The following is a 21,717-nucleotide window of genomic DNA, read 5'->3' as shown; positions in this document are numbered from 1 at the left end:
TTTTACATACACGTATCTAATTGTTGCAGCACCATTTGTTAAACAGACTATCTTTTGTCCACTGAAATTCTGTTTATCTTTGTCAAAATTCAGTTGTCCCTACATGTGTTTGTCTGTTTACAAGCTTTTGATTCTGTTTTACTGACTGTTTTTTCTTCACAACAATACCACACTGCTTTGATTATGGGGATTTGATAATGAGTCTTGATAAAGGAAGTGTTAGTCCTCCAACTTTGCACTTTTAAAAGTTGTTTTTAGCTAGTCTAGGTTCTTTAGTTGTAGAAGTCATTTGTCCACTTCTACAAAAAAGCCTGAGGAGATTTTTCTTGTAATTGCATTGAATCTAGAGATCAATTTGAGGAGCCATAAAGAGTTGACCAGGAATTATAATGAAACTGTCTTAGAGATGGATGGACGAGAACGGTATGTAAGTCACCACAGTGCAGAGGGATGGTCTGATAAGTATCTGATAAGTATCATCAGATACTTATGGAGGAAACGAGTGACCCAGGCTGGGGAGACTGAGTTGAGGAATGAGTGACCAGAAATGAGCCCATACTTTGTCAGAAAATCCTCTCTGAGAAGCCCACAGGAAAGGGGTGGATGGGTGGTTGTTGGTGTAGCTCAGGTAATGATTTCAAGCTGGAGTCAGAGGAAAGTAGCCACATTTCTTCCAGGAAGAAGAGCTGCAGTGGAAACCTCAGGCTGTAAGCACAGGGGCGGTGGGAGAAGAGGAGTGAGTAGATGAGTTTCAGTGGCTGAGGAGAGGGCCACAGGGCTCAGAAAGGTTGTGATGCAGTGCCCACTGAGAGAGGGTGGCTTCATGAGTCCTATACAACAACCCAAGTCTATTGTACAGTTGAACTGATTGTTGATACAGAACAGTGGGTCTCAACCAGGGTAATTTTTGTCCCCCATGGGAACATTTGACCATGTTTAGAGACATTTTTATTTGTCATAATATTGAGAGTGGGGTCGTAGGGTTTTTCCTATCATCTAGAAGGAAGAAGCTAAATGTCCTGCAATATATAGGACAACCTCCGTCCTCAACCCCAACAAATAATTACCTACTCTAAATATCAATAGTGCCAAGCTTGAAAAACCCTGATCCAGAGAGGGAGGAGCAAAGACAAAGGCAGAATGAGAGTGAGAGCTGACTGACTGCTTTGAGATTTTGTGTGAGCTGTCTCCAGGAAAAGTGCTGTCTTGTGTGTTGACCATGCAAAGTTACCCAGGGTGATTAGGAATTAATCTGAGAATCTCCTTCAAGAATGTTTTCAAAAAATTTTTTACCAAATAAAGCTGATTTAACCAAACAATACCTTGATTACAAATAAATGGAAAGAATTTGGAGCATTTGAGTTAGCTCAGTTAAGAAAACGATTCTGTTTGGACATGGCATGATGTATTGATGAGTTTATCAATTAGGCTGCTTTTGATTACAAGTAATAAAAAACCGAACCTGAAGTGTCTGAGTAACATAAAGAGTTTACCAGCTTATAGCACTAAGACATCTAGGATTCATGCAGGGGTTGACCCAGAGGTTCAGGGTTGTCACGGAGCACCTGAATTCTTTATCTTGCTGCAGATTTCCTTCCCATCTGGCCTATCCATGTGTGCCAGCTGTTGCAGTTCCCAGGGTACTTTTTTTTTTTCTTGTTTACTCTGAGCAGGAGAGAAATTTTCTCCCCATACTTTTGTGGCTTTCTTTTTGATTGGACATAAATATGTTTCCATCCATGAACGTAATATTTGCAGTGTTATTATCTTAGACTGGTGCTGTCCAGAGCCACAGCCACTAGTGATGCGTGGCTGTTGAGTGAGACCTTGCAGTGTGACTAGTCTAAGTTGAGATATGAAACAAGGAATTTGAAAAAATCTCATTAATAATTCTTATTTAATTCTATGTTGAAATGATAGTATTTTGGGATATATTCAATTAGGTCAAATACATTGTTAAAATTACATTCACCTGTTTCTTTTACACTTTTTAAAAAATGTAACTCTTGGGAAATTTAAAGCTATGTGAGTGGCTTAGAACTGTGTTTCCTTTGGAGAGCAACCATTTAGGAATTAGAACCATTTAGAATCCCTAGAAATAGGGTGTACTCAGTCTTACCTGAGCCATGTGGCTGACACATCAAATGTGGGGAGACAGATCAAATGGGTCCTGGCAAGCCATCACAAATGAATCTTGTGGTGAGACCGGCTTAAGTAAAAAATGGAATATTTGCTCGTTCACTATCATTTTACTAAAGTACCTGGAAGTAGTATCACTAATAAAAACTAATAATTTTTTCCTTAAATATAGTCTTGAAAATTATAAAAGTGATAACTGTGCTCGTAGTAGCTATGAAACAGCACAAAGATGCACAGAGAAAGTAGCTGGCCACCATCCCTTCCAAGCCCCTCTCCATTCATCCCCTCAAGTAGCCATCATTAAGCTGGTATGTACTTTCTCTCTCCTCACTTCACCTACACAGATTACCTGCAGTCCTTGCTGATACCTACAAGCATGCTAAGCAATCACTCCTCAATTTGTTGGCCTCACTTTATCAATCTTCCAAGTCAGTAAAGATTGATTTATCCCATTCATTTCAATAATGACCTAATAACGGACATAATACACATACCACATTTCATTTCAGTGTTTCTCTATAAATAGACATTCATATTGTTTTTATAACCCCTTTATTCCTACCTCATAACAAACAGTGATACAATGAACATCTTTGTACCTATATCCTTATGAACTGGTCCTTTTTTTTCCTTTAGGATAGATTCCCAGAAGTGGAATTGCTTGGTCAAACGGTATGTGTATTTTTAATTTTAATAGATATTGCTAGATTAACTGAAGGAATAGCAAATCACCTTTGCACATGACAGTGCCCATTTCCTACATCCTCACCAGCACTGAATACCACTACCCTTTTTAATTCTCGCCAGTCTTGTTATCACTGCTGATTAATTTCCATTTCCTTCACTCTCCCTGACATTGACTGTATATTCATACGTCTGTTGTCCATTTGAATTTCTGTCTTCTTTATTCTGTGTTCATTTTCCTTGCCCAAGCCCATTTTTCCATTATCAATTTCTTGGAGCACTTGTGTTTTGTAGATTTTTGTCCTTTGTTAAATGTATGCAAATAAATCTTTACAGCTTTTATCTCTGTTTATAGTGTCTTTTGCCAAATGAAAATTGTTAATTATTGTTTAATCAAACATGTATGTCTTTTCCTTTATTATTGCCAAGTTGTCTTATGCTCAGTGTGGTGTTATGTACCCCAAGGTCATTCAAGTATTCTCTTAATTTTTTGACCCAATTTTTAAAAAACATCCAAATGAAGTACAGAAATCCTAGTTATTACAAGAACCTTTATTTTTCATGGGATTGAAAAGTTATCCTTGTCACATGTGAAGATGACATGATATCTGGATCTATTTCTGGACTGTCTGTTCTGATCCCTTTCTATTTCTGTGACAACGCTATTCTGTTTTGAATGCAGTGGATTTCTAGTGACTTGTAATGTCTGGTAAGTTCTACTTTGTTAGCCTTCTTTTCATACCTTTCACAACTGTTCTGTTCTATATTCTGATTAAATTAAAGTCTAAAATTTAAAACTGGGGAATTGTTTTCTTAAATCTTTTTAATACAACAAGTATTATTATACCACATAGGAAAATAGAAACAAAAATTAATATTTCTCATTATGGGAGTCTCTTTCCTGATGTTACTAAATAGAAAATATTTATTGATAAATTGAGTGTTATTTCTTCTATGTTAATTCTTTGAATGTAATTTTATTTCTTCTCTTTGATAACTGTACATTTACTCTAATGTACAGAAATGGGATACAGAAGTGACATTTTAATATATCCAAGGATTGGATTGGTACCTTGGAGCTTAAGTGGTTCAAACTTTTATTACTCTGTTTTTCTGAATTATTTGTGTCTATTTATCTAAAAAGCCATGAAGTATACTGTGTGGAGATTGATTGAGGGATGTGTAAATATGATGATATGAGTAAGGAACTATACCTGAAGCAGGTAATAAACCTTGCATTTTGGAATCTCTTGTGATTTGATTCTTTTAAGCTTAGTATTGATTATTATATGGACTTTGAAAATTGTCACAATTGAAGTTTTACCAAAATTGTGTAATAGTTGAGATTTTCTTGGCAACTCTTAACTTTTATATTAATATAACTTTAACTTAATTGTGCTCACTGACATTCTTAATTGCTTTTTGGAAACTTTGGTGCAATATAAAAGTAATAAATACCTTTCTGTTTGTCTAAAGGAATTTGAAATATTGGCACTAAACACTAACACTACTTGTGTTAAAGTAATGGTAACATTAGCTTCAAACGAGTATATACACAAATGAAGGGGAGGTCTGTATTTTGCTTATGGACGTAGAGAAACATCCCTTAGGACGATAGATTCTACCTATGTTTACTTGGTTAAGTAGACAATAGCATTTTTTTCTGTAGCCAAAAATGAAACGGTGAAGTAATTAGTATACTTGATTATTATTGAATGATATACTTGGATAAAATATAATTATGTGTTGAAATTGAGATTCTTACTTATTTTAATGGTAGGTATAATTCAAACAAGTTGATTGCATGGCCATTTTTTTGCATATACATATATATTCACAAATATTGGTGATGGTAATTTAGAAAAGAGAAGGAAGTTACTCACATTAAGACCAAAACCAGAAAATATAGTTGAGATCTTCTATATGAATTTATGAAACCAAATATAGTTTCTCTGCTTTGTTCTAATGAAGGTGACAGGCAGTTATCTCCTTCCTTCCATCTAGTACTCGTTGAATCTTCCAGAAGGAATTTCATGTACCCTAACTTTGGTCTCCACTAAAGGGTGTGTGAACTTTTTTTGGAGGGAGCACAACAGGATGCCCTGATTGACGTAGACAGGATTTTGTTGGTTTCAGAATTACATGTTTGTTAAACAGCAAGAATGCATTCCACAGTGTCCTGCCATTGGGCTTTAAAGGACAGGTGAAGCAAACCAAAGGAAATTCTGCTGGCCAATAGTGAATCAGCAAAGAGGAAATGATAATTATAAACTGCTCAAAAAAGTTGAATCTATCCAAAGCCAAGAGTCAGTCATGAAATAGGCAAAGATGACAAATGACACAAACTGTGATAAATAAAAGGCTTCTCATGCTTCCAAGGTTTCTACATGAGCTGAATTCTCATAAACTCAAAGTGTGTTTCCTGCACCCAAGTTTTAGTCATCAAAACTGACAAGAGTTGATAAACAAAAACATAAAAAGATATAATTAGAGTATCTCAAATGTAATTATGCTTATCTGTGTAAGTTCTGTCTTCTTAATCTTAAAGTAAAAACAATTTTAGGTAGAATCCCAGAAATGTAAAACTTCGATAAAAACCAGTAAGTAACATGACACAAGATAAACAACTATAAAAACATGTTTCTTTCATAATACTGTCAAATGTTTAAGCCTCTCATTATTCCAGGGCTGCCCAATCCTCGAAGGCTCTGAAAGAAAGAACTGTTTAAATTAGGATAGAGAATCTCTCTGGGTTTGTTTATATATCTATACACACACACACACACACACACACACACACACATATTATTTTGTTAGATATATTATTTTGTTATATATATACCACCACCTATGTACAGGGCTTGGAGTGACCACAGCCAGTGCTGTGGCTATGGGGTTTATTATTCCTGAAGTCAGAAAAACTTTATTTGTTGTAATGGAACCAAATGTCAAAAGCCACTTAGGATACAAAGCAATAAGTTGGCACTAGATATAAGCACTAGAATAATGAAAATAAAAGAAACACAGACTGGAGGTGTGGCTCAAGAGGTAGAGTGTCTCTACTTAGCAAGCTCCCTAGTACCACTAAATCAATCAATCAATCAATTGATTGATTGATTGATCATTCTCAATCTCACAAAATTTAAGGAATGGGAGAGGGGATGCCCTAAAACTATAAAGTTAGGTAAAAATAAATTGTAGGCTGATTTAAGCTAAGGTTATAGTAGAATCCCTGAGTCTAACAAAGATTAATAAGCAAGCAAGTGTGCTGTCTGTTGACCAGATCACAGTGCCATTCCTCCAAAGGCCTGTCCTTTCTGGATTGAAGAGCAGTTGGAGCCCCTCTGAGTTCACAGGTATCCTTAATCTTAATCCAACTGAGATAAAACAACCTTACCTGACATTTGTACTTTTAAAATATAAAAAAAAAAATACAGCTAAAAATTAAATGCAAATCAAGAAAAATAGTTTGCATGCATTAGTTATCAATTTAGACTTGTAATAGTTGCTATTCATGACCAAACATAAGTTAGCATGACTCTAATCCTATTATCTTGTTCTTGTTAAAATGCTGACTTATTAAATATTACATTCATGTGTTTGGCACCATCTTAAATGGCCTCAAAATGAAATGCTACCAGCAGCACCCGTCTTTATTTTGACTTAGTTCACTACTAGAATGTGCTACACCTCATACACAAATTAGGAAAATTAGTACACAACAGATCCATTGCTGGTGTTGACTTCCATCTTGCATCAATTTTGAAAGCTCTGTCAGGACTAATGTGTAGTATTCCCTAAAAAAGATGAGTGAGGAACCACCCTGTCCCTGGACTTGCTGTAGAAATGGTAATTCAATTATAATTGTGACCTGAGTGCTTGGTTTTCCTGCTAGTGGGTCTTCTAGCCATTAAGAAATGAATGGAGACTGCTCAATTTATTCTGGTGAAGCCACTGGGTCGATAGTCAGTGACCCCTTTCTCTGTGTCTTAAAGCAGAATCGCTGCCTCCGTCTTTTGGGAAACCAGTGGTGAGCAGGTGACACATAGCACCAGCTGCATTTAACTTCCAGGTTAAGCCGTGCCAGAGGACTACCTTTTAAAATGACACACCAAATTTGATCCCTTGCTGTTAATCCCCACAGTATCTTTATCTGTGTGAATGTTTAAATGTCATTCTCCTCTGTTTTCTGCTGTCTTTTCTGCTAGCATTCAAATTCTAATGACTGAAAAAACTACTTGGAAAAAAAACCACATAGCTCCCATCTCTTAGCATTGCATTTGTGAAAGGCCAGTGTACTATCTCTTAGAGACAGGACTATTGAAAGGTATGAATAGAAAACTTCAAAAGTGAATCTATCAAAGTGATAGACAGTAAAGATATTTTCAATATAATTGCAGTTGTGTTCAGTAAGAGAAAAAATGTCAGACCATTTCTACTTAATGCCATTCTGGGGTGTGGAAAATTTTGTAAGAATGAGCAGAATATTTGCAGGAAGGAGCGCACCCCAGCATTCTCCAGTTTAGGGTGGGCCATGGCTCCCAACCTCCCATTCATCTGACCAGGTCTCTACCAGATCTGTTAAGGCCCCTCCATTTTCATCTTCTCAGGCTTCCAGCTGTGGAGCTTAAGATCACATTTGTAGGGACATTGTGGCTGAACAAATATTTTCTCTTACATGGGGCTTTCAGAAGAATTCTTTTATCTCCTATATGGCCAGGCTCCTTGGAGGCCAGAACAATGAAGAGTCTGAGCAGGGTATGCCAGCGCCAGAGCCCTGGGAGCTGAGCACACTTTGAAGTGCATCACGCCCAATCCTGGGGCCACAATAAAAAGTGGGATTTTCGTAGCCCTTGCATTGATGTCTGCAAAGCCACATGACTTTGTAAAATGAGCCCAAAAGCAGTATAACTAATTAAAAGAAATGCCAGGTAGTTGAAGGCTTCCATACTCAACATGAGTCTGACAGAAAGAATTGTTCTCTTGAGGTGTGTTAATATTAGGGAATGTCACTCTCCCATTTCAGGGCTTTGCGAAGGACAATAGAGACAGGTGTTGGCAGCAAGAGCCTCACACACAGTATCTCTACCAGCCAATGGGGCAACTGTTTGGAGAAGAAAGGACACTGAGGGAAGTGCTGTAAGGGTTATAGGTAATCCAAGCTGTCTGCTCTCTCTTGCCTTTTTGTTATGATCCTTGGTCTTCATTTTCCTGAAATCCCAAAGGTCCCATTGTTTCACACCTAAGGGTGACTGCTGCCCACATGTCTCTGTGTAGTATAAATGTCTGTTCAGGGGGTGCCACAGCCCTTGCTTTTTCATTGCTGATATAGAAATCATTCTGCCTGTATGTGCTACTCTGCACACTGACCTTAACCTAAGAGCACAGTCATATATTTCAAGTTGTTTTAGTTCGGAGGTTGATGAAGCTTGGCCTTGTAGATAGAAGAATTCATAGATGTGACAAATTGTTCTCTGGCTTCATGACCAACCATTGGATTACTGGGAAATGGGGTTCTCAGGCAAAGGAAGAAACAAGCCTATCACAAAAAGAGTTAGCCGGTCCTGCTTTAGTTGTTTTTCTATCACCAGGAAGCCCTTTAATCCTGCAATAAAGGGCATGTGGTAGAGGTTTAAAAAGCAAACCACCTGGCTGTCCTGTTTTCTCACTGTTGCCATCTCTTCTTGCCTCATCAGACGTGGTGCTGAGGGTTGTGCACAGCAGAGGTGGCACCCAGCTATTTTATCGAAATAACTAATTTCAGAAGAGTTTATACATTTTGACCTCTTTGAACTCTTATGGCTCCTTTCAAAGAAGGAAGCAATTTCAACCTGGAGGCATTTCCAAGAATTGTTTTGGAAATAAACTGATATGTGTTCCTCTATTGTGGTCTATCTTTTGAGTAGTCATGTGGAATGTACAGTATTTTATATTTTAACAGGCCTAATTGATCTTTGTAGAAAATAGTAATTTAAATAATATTTCTGTCAATCTTGTAGGTTATCATTGTAGAGAAACTCAAAAACACAAGTAGGAAGAAATGCATTTGAAATTGCCCTAGATCTTATCACCTGAGGAAAAATCAGTTTTAAAAGCAGAGAGTTTGGCTTTCACTAGAGTCTTTTGATACATGAAATAATTTTCCTTTAGGTATTTCCAGCATTATAGTCTCTACATTTAAGAAATGAGGTGGCATTTTATTTTATTGTGGAAAAAAAACCTTAGATGAGAAGGCATTAATAATTTGTTTTGATTTTTTCCATTGTAGAAAAATACAGTAATATAAGGAGTAAAATAGTTTTCATTCATAATCTAACCATATAGAGATACTTCCACAAACATTTTACTACATTTTTTTTCAGAATTTTTTATTTTCTAAATCTTGGTATTTGATGACTATTGACCCCTGGTGTGTGTTTCCTTTCCAGCTGGGAAGTGCTTTCTGGAGGTGACCAGTTGTTGAGCCAAGTGCTCTGCTTGTTCACACATTTGCTGTCTTTGAACAGAAATGGCAGGGGAACGAAGGACTGGCTGGTTTCTTATGGTCAGGTCTAGTTGCTGAGGACCCGGAGGCATGTCCTTACTTGCTCACTTTATGACATTCTAAGTAGTGACATTTTTCCTGTTGGTAGTATTTGTTTAGGGTCAGGAACACTTTCATCGAAGGTGCAGGGGAGTCACTCTGAAGAACAGAGATGCTCTAGTCATTCAGAGAATACAACAAATCATCTTTGTTTTGCTTTACCAGTTGGGGCACTGGCAGATTCTGCCAGAAACCAGCTCCGAAGCCATTCTTACCCAAAGTTTGATTTATACGGTGACTTGTGGATTATGGATTATAGAGTGAGTTATGGATCATGGAGAGTTTTCCAGAGTTCCTCATGACATGCCGTTCATGGAACGCTGTGCATCCTTTCCTGCTAGAGATCAGCTCCCTCAGGACAGAGGCTTTCCTCCATGCGTTGATCAGTGCCTGGCATGAAACAGGTGTCCCATAGATAGTGTAGAATATTGTTTTGTGTGATTTAAGATCACACATCTCCCTTACCAATTAACAGTTCCATAGACTAACCCACCCATTAACTGATTGTGCAGTTAATGATTGGGTTAAAAGTTGTCCCAGCTTTTGATGAGACTGCCCTGTGCTCCAAATATAATGGCAAATGTTGGGTCCTCCACTTAGTGAACTTCCAGTGTGATAGAGTTTTATCTTCTGTCTTCCAGTCTTTTATGAGAACAGATATGAGTGATGGATTAATTACTAATTGTTCTTCTAGTCCTTCGTATAAAAGCGAGCAGTTTAATTTTACTGTTATCTTAAATTCTAATTTATCTGTTCTGGGATTGGTGTCCAGGAGAATGTTCAGCATAGGTGACCTAGGCTTCCACTCACTGATAGGAATTGAGGACTGCTGGAAGTAGACACCTGTGAAAGTGTGTTCCCATTGATCGAACTTGATTTCCCTGTATCACAGCTTTATTGATGAGGGTGTGGGTGACACAGATGAAAAAATAGATGCGAGTCGATAAGAATAAAATTAAGGTACTTCATTATTACTTTCATGAATACATGGATCTAACAGTTATTTATTTTTTGCCAGATGATGGAAAGAGATACAGTTAGAAAGAAAAAGAAGAAGAAACTGATGGGACTGTGGCCAAGAAGCACCATCTTTGGGGTGAATTGTCCTTGTGGCATAGGAATAAACACATACTTGAGAATAATAAACACCAAATTGACGTCAGTGTTTACCTCTTGGTGGAGAGAGAGAAACAGATCAGGGAGAATCCTGGGGATCTTCAGCCATGTATATGTTTGACTTGTTGAATAGTTGTTATACATGAAAGTGTTCATTATGTTTTTCCCTTCTTAGGTTTTTAATTAAGAAAACAATAAAAGATAGGGAATGGGTATGCATGGAAGTGAGATTTCTCCACTCCGATGACAGATATTAAAGTATTCTGCTTGTTTCTCCAGCTTCTTTGCAAAGCCTATGCCAGATAGATCCTGTTGGCAGAACCTGTGGGTAGGAGAAATGAAAGGAGGTGTAATGAAAGTAAAGAATTTCATTCAAAGACATTGATGCATAGACAGACTTAGATATTTGAGCTTGATGAATCATCAGAAGTGAGCAGTGATAATACCTCCTGAGGTATAATCACTTGCTTTTAACTTTCTTTCATTTACTTCATTTCTACAAATGCCATTGGCAGCTGTACCTGTGTGGTTGCATCATGTGCAGAGAGTTTAAAACATGCGTGCTCAAATGAGTAGGGTCTGACTTTTCATGTCCTGGTTATAGTCACGTCCGGTGGTTTTCTCCCAATTTTTGGCTTTCCTTGGCTTGCAGAAGCAGTTGTTCTATCTCTGCCTTCACCTTTACATGGCATTTCTCCTGCCATATACAGGTCTGTCACTGTGTCCAGATTCCCTCTTTATATAAGAATAGCCATATTAAATTAGGGCTCACTACAGTGACTTCATCTTAACTCTATTTCCAAATAAGGACATGCTCAAAGGTCATGGCAGTTAGAATTTCACCAGCCTTCAGGGAATACAGTTCAACCCACAACACCCCTCCACTCTCATGTTCACTGCTCAAGTCTGGAGGTAGATCCCACCTGCCAGTCGGTGTTACCCACCTCAGGCTTGTCAGGATCCATGGAATGCCTATACCTTTTCTTACTAAATGCTTTGGGATGGGCTCCATCTCCCCAGTAACAGAAGCAAGTGAAAGGACTGTGAGGAACACAGGGATAAGCCAAATGACTTGCTGAGGAGAGAACAGTTGAAAGTGAGTTTTCCAGAGAATGAAGTAAGGAAAAATGTGTGCTGCTTCTTGCCACTGTTTCTTTTGCCTTCTATCTAGGCTACTTTCCACACCCCAGTAGAGCAAAGACCAATCTATTGAAACCGATCGATTCTACTTTAGATGATGGCAAATGGGTATTATTTCCACTACATTACCTGTGCAATAGGCCCACGTGGGTAAACCTGGAAAACTCCCACTACTCACAACATTGCTGCCGTGAGTACATGGGCTGGGTCTTAAACTTAGAGCTGCACCTTCAGAGCACGGTCTTGAATGTCATTGAGGTGAGCTGGGGAAATGGAGTTGGTCAGGGCCAGAGGTCACAACCGACAATATGAACCCCCTTGCCTGAGATCTCCCCCAAGATGCCCAGAACAACCCAGCTGAATGACTGGAAGAGATACTCAATTGTATGCCTAGTATCCAGGCCTCCCTTCTGTCTTCATGATAAAACTCTGATTTTTTTTGTGCTCTTGGGGTTGAACTCAGGGCCTCACGCTTGCTAGGCAGATTCTCCACTACTTAGGCCATACACCCAGCCCTTTTTGCATTGGTTATTAGGGTCTCACTTTATTTCTGGGCTGGTTTGAACCACAGTCCACCTATTTGTGCTTCCCTGCCTCATTGGGATGATAGGTATGTGCCACTGCACGCAGCCATTGGTTGACATGGGGTCTTGTGAACTCTTTTCCTGTGATGGCCTCAAGTCTCTATCCTCCCTATCTCCACCTCCCAAGTGGCTAGTGTGAGGATCATCTAAATTGGGTATTTTCTGTTAAAGAGCTAGCTCAGTTGGTACATTTCCAGGTCCTGGGTTTGACCCCCCCCCATCCAGTATCACACTATGGAATATGTCTGTCATTATGTGGGTGTTAGCTAATATCCCCAGTTGTGTATGTGCTCAGTGGCACATTGCTTGGCTGTAAAGTTTAATCCTTTTTTTTTTTTTTTTGCACACCCTTAATGACAAAACCTCCCACAAGTCCCCACCTCCTAAAGGTTTCACCATCTCTCAGTAACATCAAGCTGTGGCCTAAGCCTTTAACACATGGGCTTTGCGGGGCAGGGTATTTAAGAGTCAAATAATAGTATGCATATTGAGAATGCCCAGAATTAAGACCAGAAGTTCTAGAAATGATGGCAGTGCACCAGGAGCTAACGTGTTGGAGAAATAAAGGGGAAAGAGTTGGTATTGGGCAGGCAACAAAAACTGTGCTAGACAGTGGGTGATATAATCTGATGACATGAGGTGTAAGGCACAAGGGTTATGTGGGAGGAGTGTGGGAGAATGCTCTGAGAGCTGCCACACAAAGTTTAATCCTTTAAGAAGAGAATTGTTTGTCATTGGATGTCCTAAAATTCAAATGGCTAGTCTTGGGATAATCATTGTCCAAAGAATCTCTGCTTCAAGGTCCCCTTGGCCCACTGGTTGATTATATACTTGGTGCTGCCATTTCAGGTCAAACAGTCATTTCAGGCCCCAGTTTCCCTGAACTCCTAGAATTCTTGCCTCATAGGTCATCTCTTTGTCTCTGGGTATACCAATCAATCAAGTTTCACGTACTTGCTCTCCAATCATGTTTGCTCTTCCCCTGTGCCCTCCCCTAAATTTCAACCTTAGTCAATCTCAAAAGACTGTGAACCCAAGCTCCCTCCTTAGAGCAAAGGGGTTCTTTATCCCTGAGTAAGGCATAAAGCTGAGATGTCCCCTCTCCCCTGCATGTGTGTGCTGGCTTGCCTGACTTAGATCAGAGACATACACATGCCCTTCTGCAGAAGTAAATTTTGCCTTGTCCATCAGCTTTTCAGCATGTGTCAGATTTGTGATCATGACAGCACCACATTATCCTAACACTAGGACCACAGATTTGAGCTACTGAGCTGAACCAAAACTCTGATTTTTGCAGGGTGGTAATGCATTCAAGTAAAAGACTGTACCTACCAAGCTCCATTTCTCCCAGTGAGACACAGTTATGGTACTACGTTCTGGCTAGTGATATATAAGCAGAATGGGATATCAGGGGTGGATAGTTGATGGAGCTCCTATTTCTGTTCTTCTACTCTTTCCTTCCTGTCAGGGATGCATTTGTGTTGGCTACAGCTTGGGCAGCCATATTGGCCTATAAAGTGAACAGGAAGGGTAGGTTAGACCGTCTGAGGATGGTGGAATCGAAAGGTAGATGTCTCTTGAGTGTGATAATTTAGTAAACACCAGAGCAGCCCTGGACTTGCTATTTCTGAATCTCTTTTACATAAGGAAGCAGTAAGCTATTTTAAGTCACTTATTTGGGTTACCAACTAAGTATATGCAGCTACACCTGATCCCCAGGTGTTCCTCTCCTCAGGAGCCCCATCACTACCCTGCAGAGTATATAGTGTACTAGAGAGGAAGGGCTGGTCCAAGGAGAAAGTAGGAAAAGGATTGCTTCCTAAGACTTAAAGAAGAACTGGTCTGTTGTACCCTGTGGCATCTCTTCCCTTGCCATGCTTCCTGTGACATGGAAGAGAAAACTCTGAAATTCTGTCTTTTTAAGCTACTCCCTTATTCCACAGAACTCTACTTCCTGTAGCATGGATGTATTGGCATAACCACTTTTTGCCAGTGAACATGTAGTTGCTACAGTGGCAGCAACACATGGGCAAAAAACATTGACTTCATTTGTTTGGTTGTTTGATTTTGGTGGTACTGGGGTTTGAATTCAGACTTCACACTGGCCAGGCAGGTGCTCTACCACTTGAGCCACTCCTCCAGCCCTTTCTGCTCTGGTTATTTTGGAAATAGGGCTTTTCTTTCTGCCTAGGCTGGCTTGGATCATGATCCGCCTATTTTCATTTCCTATAGTAACTGGATGACAGGTTTGTGTCACCACACTAAGCTTTTTCCATTGAAATGGGGTCTCACAAGCCTCTTTGCCAAGCTGTCCTGGAACTGTGATCCTCCCAAGCTCAGCCTCCTGTGTATCTTCAGGCTTGAGCCATCGTGCCAGGCATTGTTTTGGGTACTTCATTGCTTCCTACCATTGTTTCCCAAAGGTGGGTAGAAAAACCAAGAAAACAACCTGTAGATAACAGTTAAGAAAATACAGCACTTACGCACTATGGAGTATTATTCAACAATAAAGAAGAGGAATATCTTGTCCTTTGAGGGAAGATGGTTGGAACTGGAGAGTATCATGTTAAAGATATATACTAGACTCAGGAAGAAAAATCCTGCATGTTTTTTCTCATATGAACAATCTAAACCAAAAAGAAAAAAAAAGATATGCAAGTAGAAGGGGGACAATTTGGGAAGACAAAGGTGATAGACGGGTGGGGCAAATATGATTAAAGTACATTGCATATGTATTTGAAAATGTCACAATGAGATCCTTTATTTTGTACAGTTAATATATGCTAATTTTTTAAAATTTCAAGAAAAAAAAAAAGAGCAGTTCTTGTAAACTTAATGCAACTGATCCCAAGGGAGTCTTCCAAAAAGGATTAATCTGCCACTTCTATCAGGCAGTCATTATATTTAGGTCAGTGGGGTGTGTGCATGTGTGTTTGTGTGTGTGATTGTGAGTAAAAAGTAAAATCAACGAATGTGAGCGGGTTGGCAGATCTAAACAAGTTCTTTTTTTTAGGTAGAGAGCCACCTTTCCTCAGCTCCATAAGGCCTCTCTGTCCGTTAGCAGTAGGTGGTTCCCTGGTGCAGTGTGGCATGTTGGAGGGGCAGGACTGCTGGGATGCTGCTGTGGTGGACCCGAAGAGAAGGAGATGCCAAGTGTAAAATTGTTGTGGCAGGGCTGAGCTCCTGTTCTTGGTCCTGTGCCGGGGCGCTCCGTACAGCTGCGAATGATAAATAAAGGTTACGTGAAGGCTTCCTTATCCATCGTGAATTATTCATACTCCTCTGTACCTTTGGATTTGCAGCCAGCCCCTAGAGACGAACGTTTTCATGGAGGTCGAGATTTACGGGAAACATAGCTTCTTAGAACTTATTAAATCTGTAATAAGGGAAAGTCAGTTTCTTAGCCGATCCTTTAGAGTCACAATGGCGTGAGACTCTAAAAAGTATCTCCTGCTTAGGGAACTGGTAAGGCAATTGATATCATTCAGCTCTACCTACCTAAAGTGTAGGAAATCTCAGATTTTTTCACTGAGTGTGTTTGCCCTTATGTTTTTAAATGCATTTTCAAATGCTTGCAAGGGCTTTTCAAGGTTTATCCTAACCTCTGTTCCTATGCCCTACTTTCACCCTGGAGCTATGAACTCCATTGTGAGTTCATCTTCCTTGGTGCTTAATCAGGAACCTAATTCTTTGTGTTGAGGGAGGAATTTCTGTACTTGTTTTTTGTAAATTTCTTATTTCTTATATCCATGGGGAGGTACAGTGAGGTCGATAAGAGGAGCTCTGCCAACTCTGATTCAAGCAGTTTTCTTAATACATTCCTGACAAAGTTATTATGGTTGTTACTTGTCAACAAAACAAGATTGGGCTTGACATTACATTGGATTCCATTTATTAATTTCTTATTATTGTTCTGCAGCAATCTAGAAAGTCCAAAGATTATTTGGGTTTTGTTTACCCACAGTATCTGTGACTTCCATTATCAAAAGCTTTCAGAATATATTGAGGACAGAACTGCCACCAGGAAGCCATTAAAGATACTATGAAAAAAGAGACAGTGGTCCTCAAATGTAGGACTGTGGTCATTTCCCACTGAAATTACAACCAGAAGGGAACATTGACTCCTGGTCATCCTTTTGGATGTTATCACCAAAATTTTAAGAGTGTATGGAAAAAAAACCTCTTAAACATGGAAGCCATGTTGTCTTGAGGCAATTATGGAAAGGCTATAAAACAGTGTGTTGTTTCCAGGGGTGGAAAGGGATGGCATGGAGGGTATCTTTAAACAATAGTATAGTTGCTAAGACAGAACATGGACATCCTTTAAGTAATTGTCCTTTGTGCATTGCTCTCTGTGAAATCTTAACCACTGGAGGAATGTTCATAGAGGAGGCTATTTCACATCCTGTAATTTGAATTATTTAAGAGACCTCTGGAGAAACTAAAGCAGATACCTTAAAGCAACTGAGGCCAATAGGAAAAGGGGAACAGGTACTAGAGAAAAGGTTAGATCAAAAAGAATTAACCTAGAAGGTAACACACACGCACAGGAAATCAATGTGAGTCAATGCCCTGTATAGCTATCCTTATCTCAACCAGCAAAAACCCTTGTTCCTTCCTATTATTGCTTATACTCTTTCTACAACAAAATTAGAAATAAGGGCAAAATAGTTTCTGCTGGGTATTGAGGGGGGGGAGAGGGAGGGGGTGGAGTGGGTGGTAAGGGAAGAGGTGGGGGCAGGGGGGAGAAATGAACCAAGCCTTGTATGCACATATGAATAATAAAAGAAAAATGAAAAAAAAAAAAGAGAGACCTCTGGAAGTCATCAGGTAAGAAGTCTGCATCAGAAACAACTCTGAGACATATAAATGGGTAATTTACCCATTTATATGATGTTGGCCTTTTCATTGGGAATTTTGGGGAACAGGGAAAGGGTTCAACCTTAGAAATATCTTGTTCTATCCTCTAGTTTGCTCACTCAAATGGTAATTTCATAAGAGCCCTCCTCCACAGAAGACCTTAGTTTCATTATTTTATTTTAACTGGATAACATGATTTCAGGAGTAGAGCTGACAGAGAATTTGTGGCCACTCTACAGGTTGTGATTTTGAGAATAACATAGGTTTTTTTTACTCATGAAAATAAAAAGGAAAAAGTGGAGAAAAGGGGAAACAAAATAAACTTGTGTGGAAATTGTGCTTGTGCTTGGAGTTAAATTCCATGCATGGTGGATTCTTGTTTAAGAGCAGGAATGATGAGATGTTGGTTGATCTGCAAGCTGCAATATAAACAGTGTCCATGAAGGCTTTCTCATATTGGCGTTGGTAATTAGCTATGCATGGGTCATGGGTTGGTGATTAGTTCTGTTCCTCAGAGCATGTCTGCAATCTTTGATATCTACTTAAGCGATGTAAATAATTTGCTGTTTTCATTCTGATTTTTCTATTAATCATGGATAGAGCGAAATTTGATATTTCGTCTATGACAAACCATGAAATTTAGCAATTAAATCCTTTCATTTATTCAGAATCTGCCCTTGGTTTAAATACATCTCAACAAAACATTGTGTTGAGGTTTTCAAAATATTACTTAGTGGTTCTTTAACAACCAGAAAACATAGCTCATTGCAATTATTTCTAATCTCCTGACAGTTATAGTCTTTAATTCTCATCTAAACAAGAGTCACATTTTGAAAGCCATAGACACCGAAAAGCCAGAGCTTTTCTGGCCCTGTCACATGTAATGTGACTGATCTTTTGCATATCCCATTTACCACTTACTACTACATTCAGCCGTGCATAGATGCTGTCTGTACCTCTTTAATTAGAGTAACTAAGCACTTAGATTTCTGATAAATATCCTCTTGTGTAGGAAAATCTCTGATGAATTAAAAAACACTCAGTGATGATGTAATAATTTGTTTAATTTGACTCACTGCAAGAGAGCCCAAGGGGTTTGGAATTGTCTATACAATTGTCAGTCAAATCTATCAATAATTGTTTCTCTTTTATTGATCCACCCAACTATTTTCAGTTTTTTGGCCCCAGCCAGTGTTTTTCTTTTTTCTTTATTCACTTTTTCATATGTGCATACATTGTTTGGGTCATTTCTCCCCTCCCTCTCTCTCCTTCTCACCTCCCTTACTTCCAGGCAGAACGTGTTCTGCCCTTTTCTCCAATTTTGTTGAAGAGAAGACATAAGCAATAATAAGAAACACAAAGCATTTGTGCTAGTTGAGATAAGGATAGCTATACAAAGAGATTCCTAGCATTGCTTCCATGCACAAGTGTATTACAACCCGAATTGATTCATCTCTTCCTGACCTCTTTACTACTTCCCGGTCACCTTCCTATATTGATCTCTGTCATTTTAAGGTTGCTGTATTAGCTCCTCTGCAGTGGGAACATCAGACACTTTCTCAAGTTTTGGATTTCCTATCTATCCCCATTCCTCCTGTATGTGCTCTCCCTTAGCAGGTGACTCAAGTCCAACAACATTACTGCCTTTGCCCTAGATCTAAAGTCCACATATGAGGGAGAATATATAATTTTTGGTTTTCTGAGCCTGGCTAACCTCGCTCAGGATAATATTCTCCAGTTCCATCCATTTACTTGCGAATGATAAGATTTCATTCTTCTTCACGGCTGCATAAAATTCCATTGTGTATAAATACCACATTTTCTTGATCCATTCGTCAGTAGTGGGGCATCTTGGCTGTTTCCATAACTTGGCTATTGTGAATAGTGCCGCAATAAACATGGGTGTGCAGGTGCTGCATTCTCACCAACAGTGTACAAGGGTTCCTTTTTCCCCACATCTCACCAACGCCTGTTTTTGGTGAATTTGATGATAGCTATTCTAACAGGGGTGAGGTAGAATCTTAGCGTGGTTTTGATTTGCATTTCTTTTATCCCAGCCAGTGTTTTTCTTGGTCACATGTTATCATTTCATTTCTGTTTAGTAATTGACTAAAATTCACCTCTTACAAACTGTTACTATTCTCTCATTATTTAGGTGTTTTGTCATGGGTTTGGTGAACAGCTTTGTGGAGTCTGAATTTTTTTTATAGTTTTCATCTGAATCTCAAAGCCTGCTTGGCTGCAGAAAGTTAAGGATGATTTGAGTCCTTTCCTGTGGAACTTTTCTCTCCATTGAAAGCATAAACATCTCGTGGTTCCACACTCTGCCTCCCGCTTGTTCTTTAGGAGCACAAAACAGCACAAGGACAGTGTGGAGACCGCTGGCTGGGTCAGTTTCCAAACAGAGTCCTAGTCATTTGTGGTCCAAGTCCTTACATTTAGAGATGCCCCTCAAATTTGACTGATGTATGAACTTTAAAAGAAAAGTTTCTTCATACCCAAAATATTGATTAGTTTTTATTTTGTTGCTGTTTCATGAACAAAGAAAAAAAGTTACATGTAAGCTTCCATTTTTAACTGTTTACCACTGAAACTGAAAAATTAGAACAAGTACAGCACAATCACAAGAAGAGTAACATTTAAAATAGCAATATCAACTTCCTGTAACATGCAGATGATACATTGCTGAAACTAAGTCACCCTTCACACTCTGATCACGCTACTTATTGCTGTGATGCAATATTTTTATTTTGAGTTGGTGTATTTGTCATATTCAATGTGAAGCTCGATTCTCTTGTAACGTTTCTGATAAAAAGCTTCAGGTGATGACTCTACAGTGTTCCATAATACCCATTGGTCTTCACTTCATGTGTGCATTAGGCCTCTGGTCTTTTCTTGTTAGCTCAGGGAGATTGAAGAGTCATGTTTGCCTCCAGTACGTATGGAAACACATCACCAAGATAGTGGGACAGTCTGAAACTAAAGGGTAGTCCTCACTCAATTTCTGTTTTTAAAGGCTATCAATGAAGTGGCAACATTTTTTAATGTACTAAATATTCACATACCCCTTAAAAAAAACCTTTCAGACATTGGTTTGAGGAAAACTGGCATAGCATGTAAGTGCCAGAATTGGTATAAATTACTTCTACTGCAGTAACTAGGCATCACTTGCTTTATAAGCAGACTTTGATATTCATGCTTAAAAGGTGAGCTGGAGCTTAATTAATACTTGTCTTCTTGCTCTTTACTGAAATAATTATTTGAACCTAAGTTTTGCATGTATTTTTTATTATTTTATTTTGTTGAGATTTGGCTTTGGTTGTGTCTTATATGAAACCCAGCCTTGCATGTCGCTGTCACATCTGCTATAGGTGAACTGACAGGGCAGCAAAGGAGGGAGCCAAAGGGTTGAGAGGTAAGGAATGTGGAGAACCTCTTGTGGATGCTAAAATGAGGGCAGGATTCTGTGGTTATGGTCACATGGTGCTCTTCCCTTGGTGACTCCATCTTTCTCTAAAGAGGCTTCCCAAAGGCTTTGCAAAGTATTGAGACCATGTCCTTTTTCTTGCCATCTAGTTCTGTTTAGTAGCTGTGTGACTTTAGTTGCTGATGAAATGGTAATGCTAGAAAGCATGAGCATTAGGGAGACAGTGCCTGGTATATGCTGAGCACTGATGAATGGGTGCTGTCTTCATGTTTTCTCTCATGTGTAGAAAATAGATCCAAAAGATAAATGTATACACAAAAACAAATGTGATATTAAATACCTTTAGATGTAGAGCATGTTTGTAGTAATGAAACTACTCTATGGCACTTGGGGGAGGAGGGAAAGGAAAAGAGAATGAGAGAGAGTGAACAATATCAGAACCCATTACATCTGCCGTAGGTAGAGGACATAATGATATGTAGTGAAAGCTGTTGGGTGGGGGTGGGAAGGAAGGGGTTGGGGAAAGTAACAGAGGGGGCTGAACTGACCAAAGTAAAGCACACTCACAGCAGGGATACATCAAGAAACCCCTTCAAACATTGACTTTGGAATTAAAAATGAAAGACGGGACTGTAAAATAGGTAGTGTGTGGGGAGGTACTTGTGGGAGGAGGGAGGGTGAATGGAGGAGATGAAGGTGAGGGAATATGGTTGATGGCCTTCATATACATACACAAAACAGAACAATGAAACCTCTTGCAACTGCTTTAAGTGGTGCAGGGAGAGAGTTGGGGTGGGGGAGATTGAGGGGGGATCTAACCAATGTGTACATGTGAGTCTATCGGGAATTGGCACAATGAATTCCCCTTGTACAATGAATATATGCTAAGAAAAATGAAAAAGAGAATTAAAAAATAGTCCTGCTGGTGTTACGAGAAAAGTATTCAAAATAACTAGTGTTTGAATTCATTTTATCCACAGAGAGAGCAAATAAAAGGTATGAGACAGACATTCCCTTAACTCAACTTGTTAGTAGTCCTTAGTTCTTTATGAGACAAATCACCCTCTTCCAAGGAGCCCATGAAAGCCAATTATATTGTAATGGTGCAACCTCACTGCTCCCCACTGAGTCTGCCTTCTGCCCTCTCTAACCTAGTTATCCTTCCACTCCTTTAAATTCTCTGA

At 39.1% G+C, this 21,717-nt stretch overlaps 1 protein-coding gene across 12 annotated transcripts in view; it reads left to right on the top strand.

Moving 5' to 3' along the window:
- Nucleotides 1-21,717, top strand: part of Mast4 (microtubule associated serine/threonine kinase family member 4) — a 560,147-nt gene that overhangs the window by 313,651 nt on the left and 224,779 nt on the right. For 8 of the 12 annotated variants that reach the window (XM_074077365.1, XM_074077363.1, XM_074077367.1 and 5 more), the window contains one exon: nucleotides 2,776-2,811. The exons of the other annotated variants lie outside the window; for them this stretch is intronic. In XM_074077365.1, the coding sequence (XP_073933466.1) occupies nucleotides 2,776-2,811 (36 nt within the window). The remainder of the gene's footprint in view (nucleotides 1-2,775; nucleotides 2,812-21,717) is intronic. 12 annotated transcript variants of the gene reach the window in all.

Source organism: Castor canadensis, chromosome 6 (assembly GCF_047511655.1).
Source record: "Castor canadensis chromosome 6, mCasCan1.hap1v2, whole genome shotgun sequence".
NCBI lineage: Eukaryota > Metazoa > Chordata > Mammalia > Rodentia > Castoridae > Castor > Castor canadensis.
This window is presented reverse-complemented; position numbering and strand designations above follow the sequence as displayed.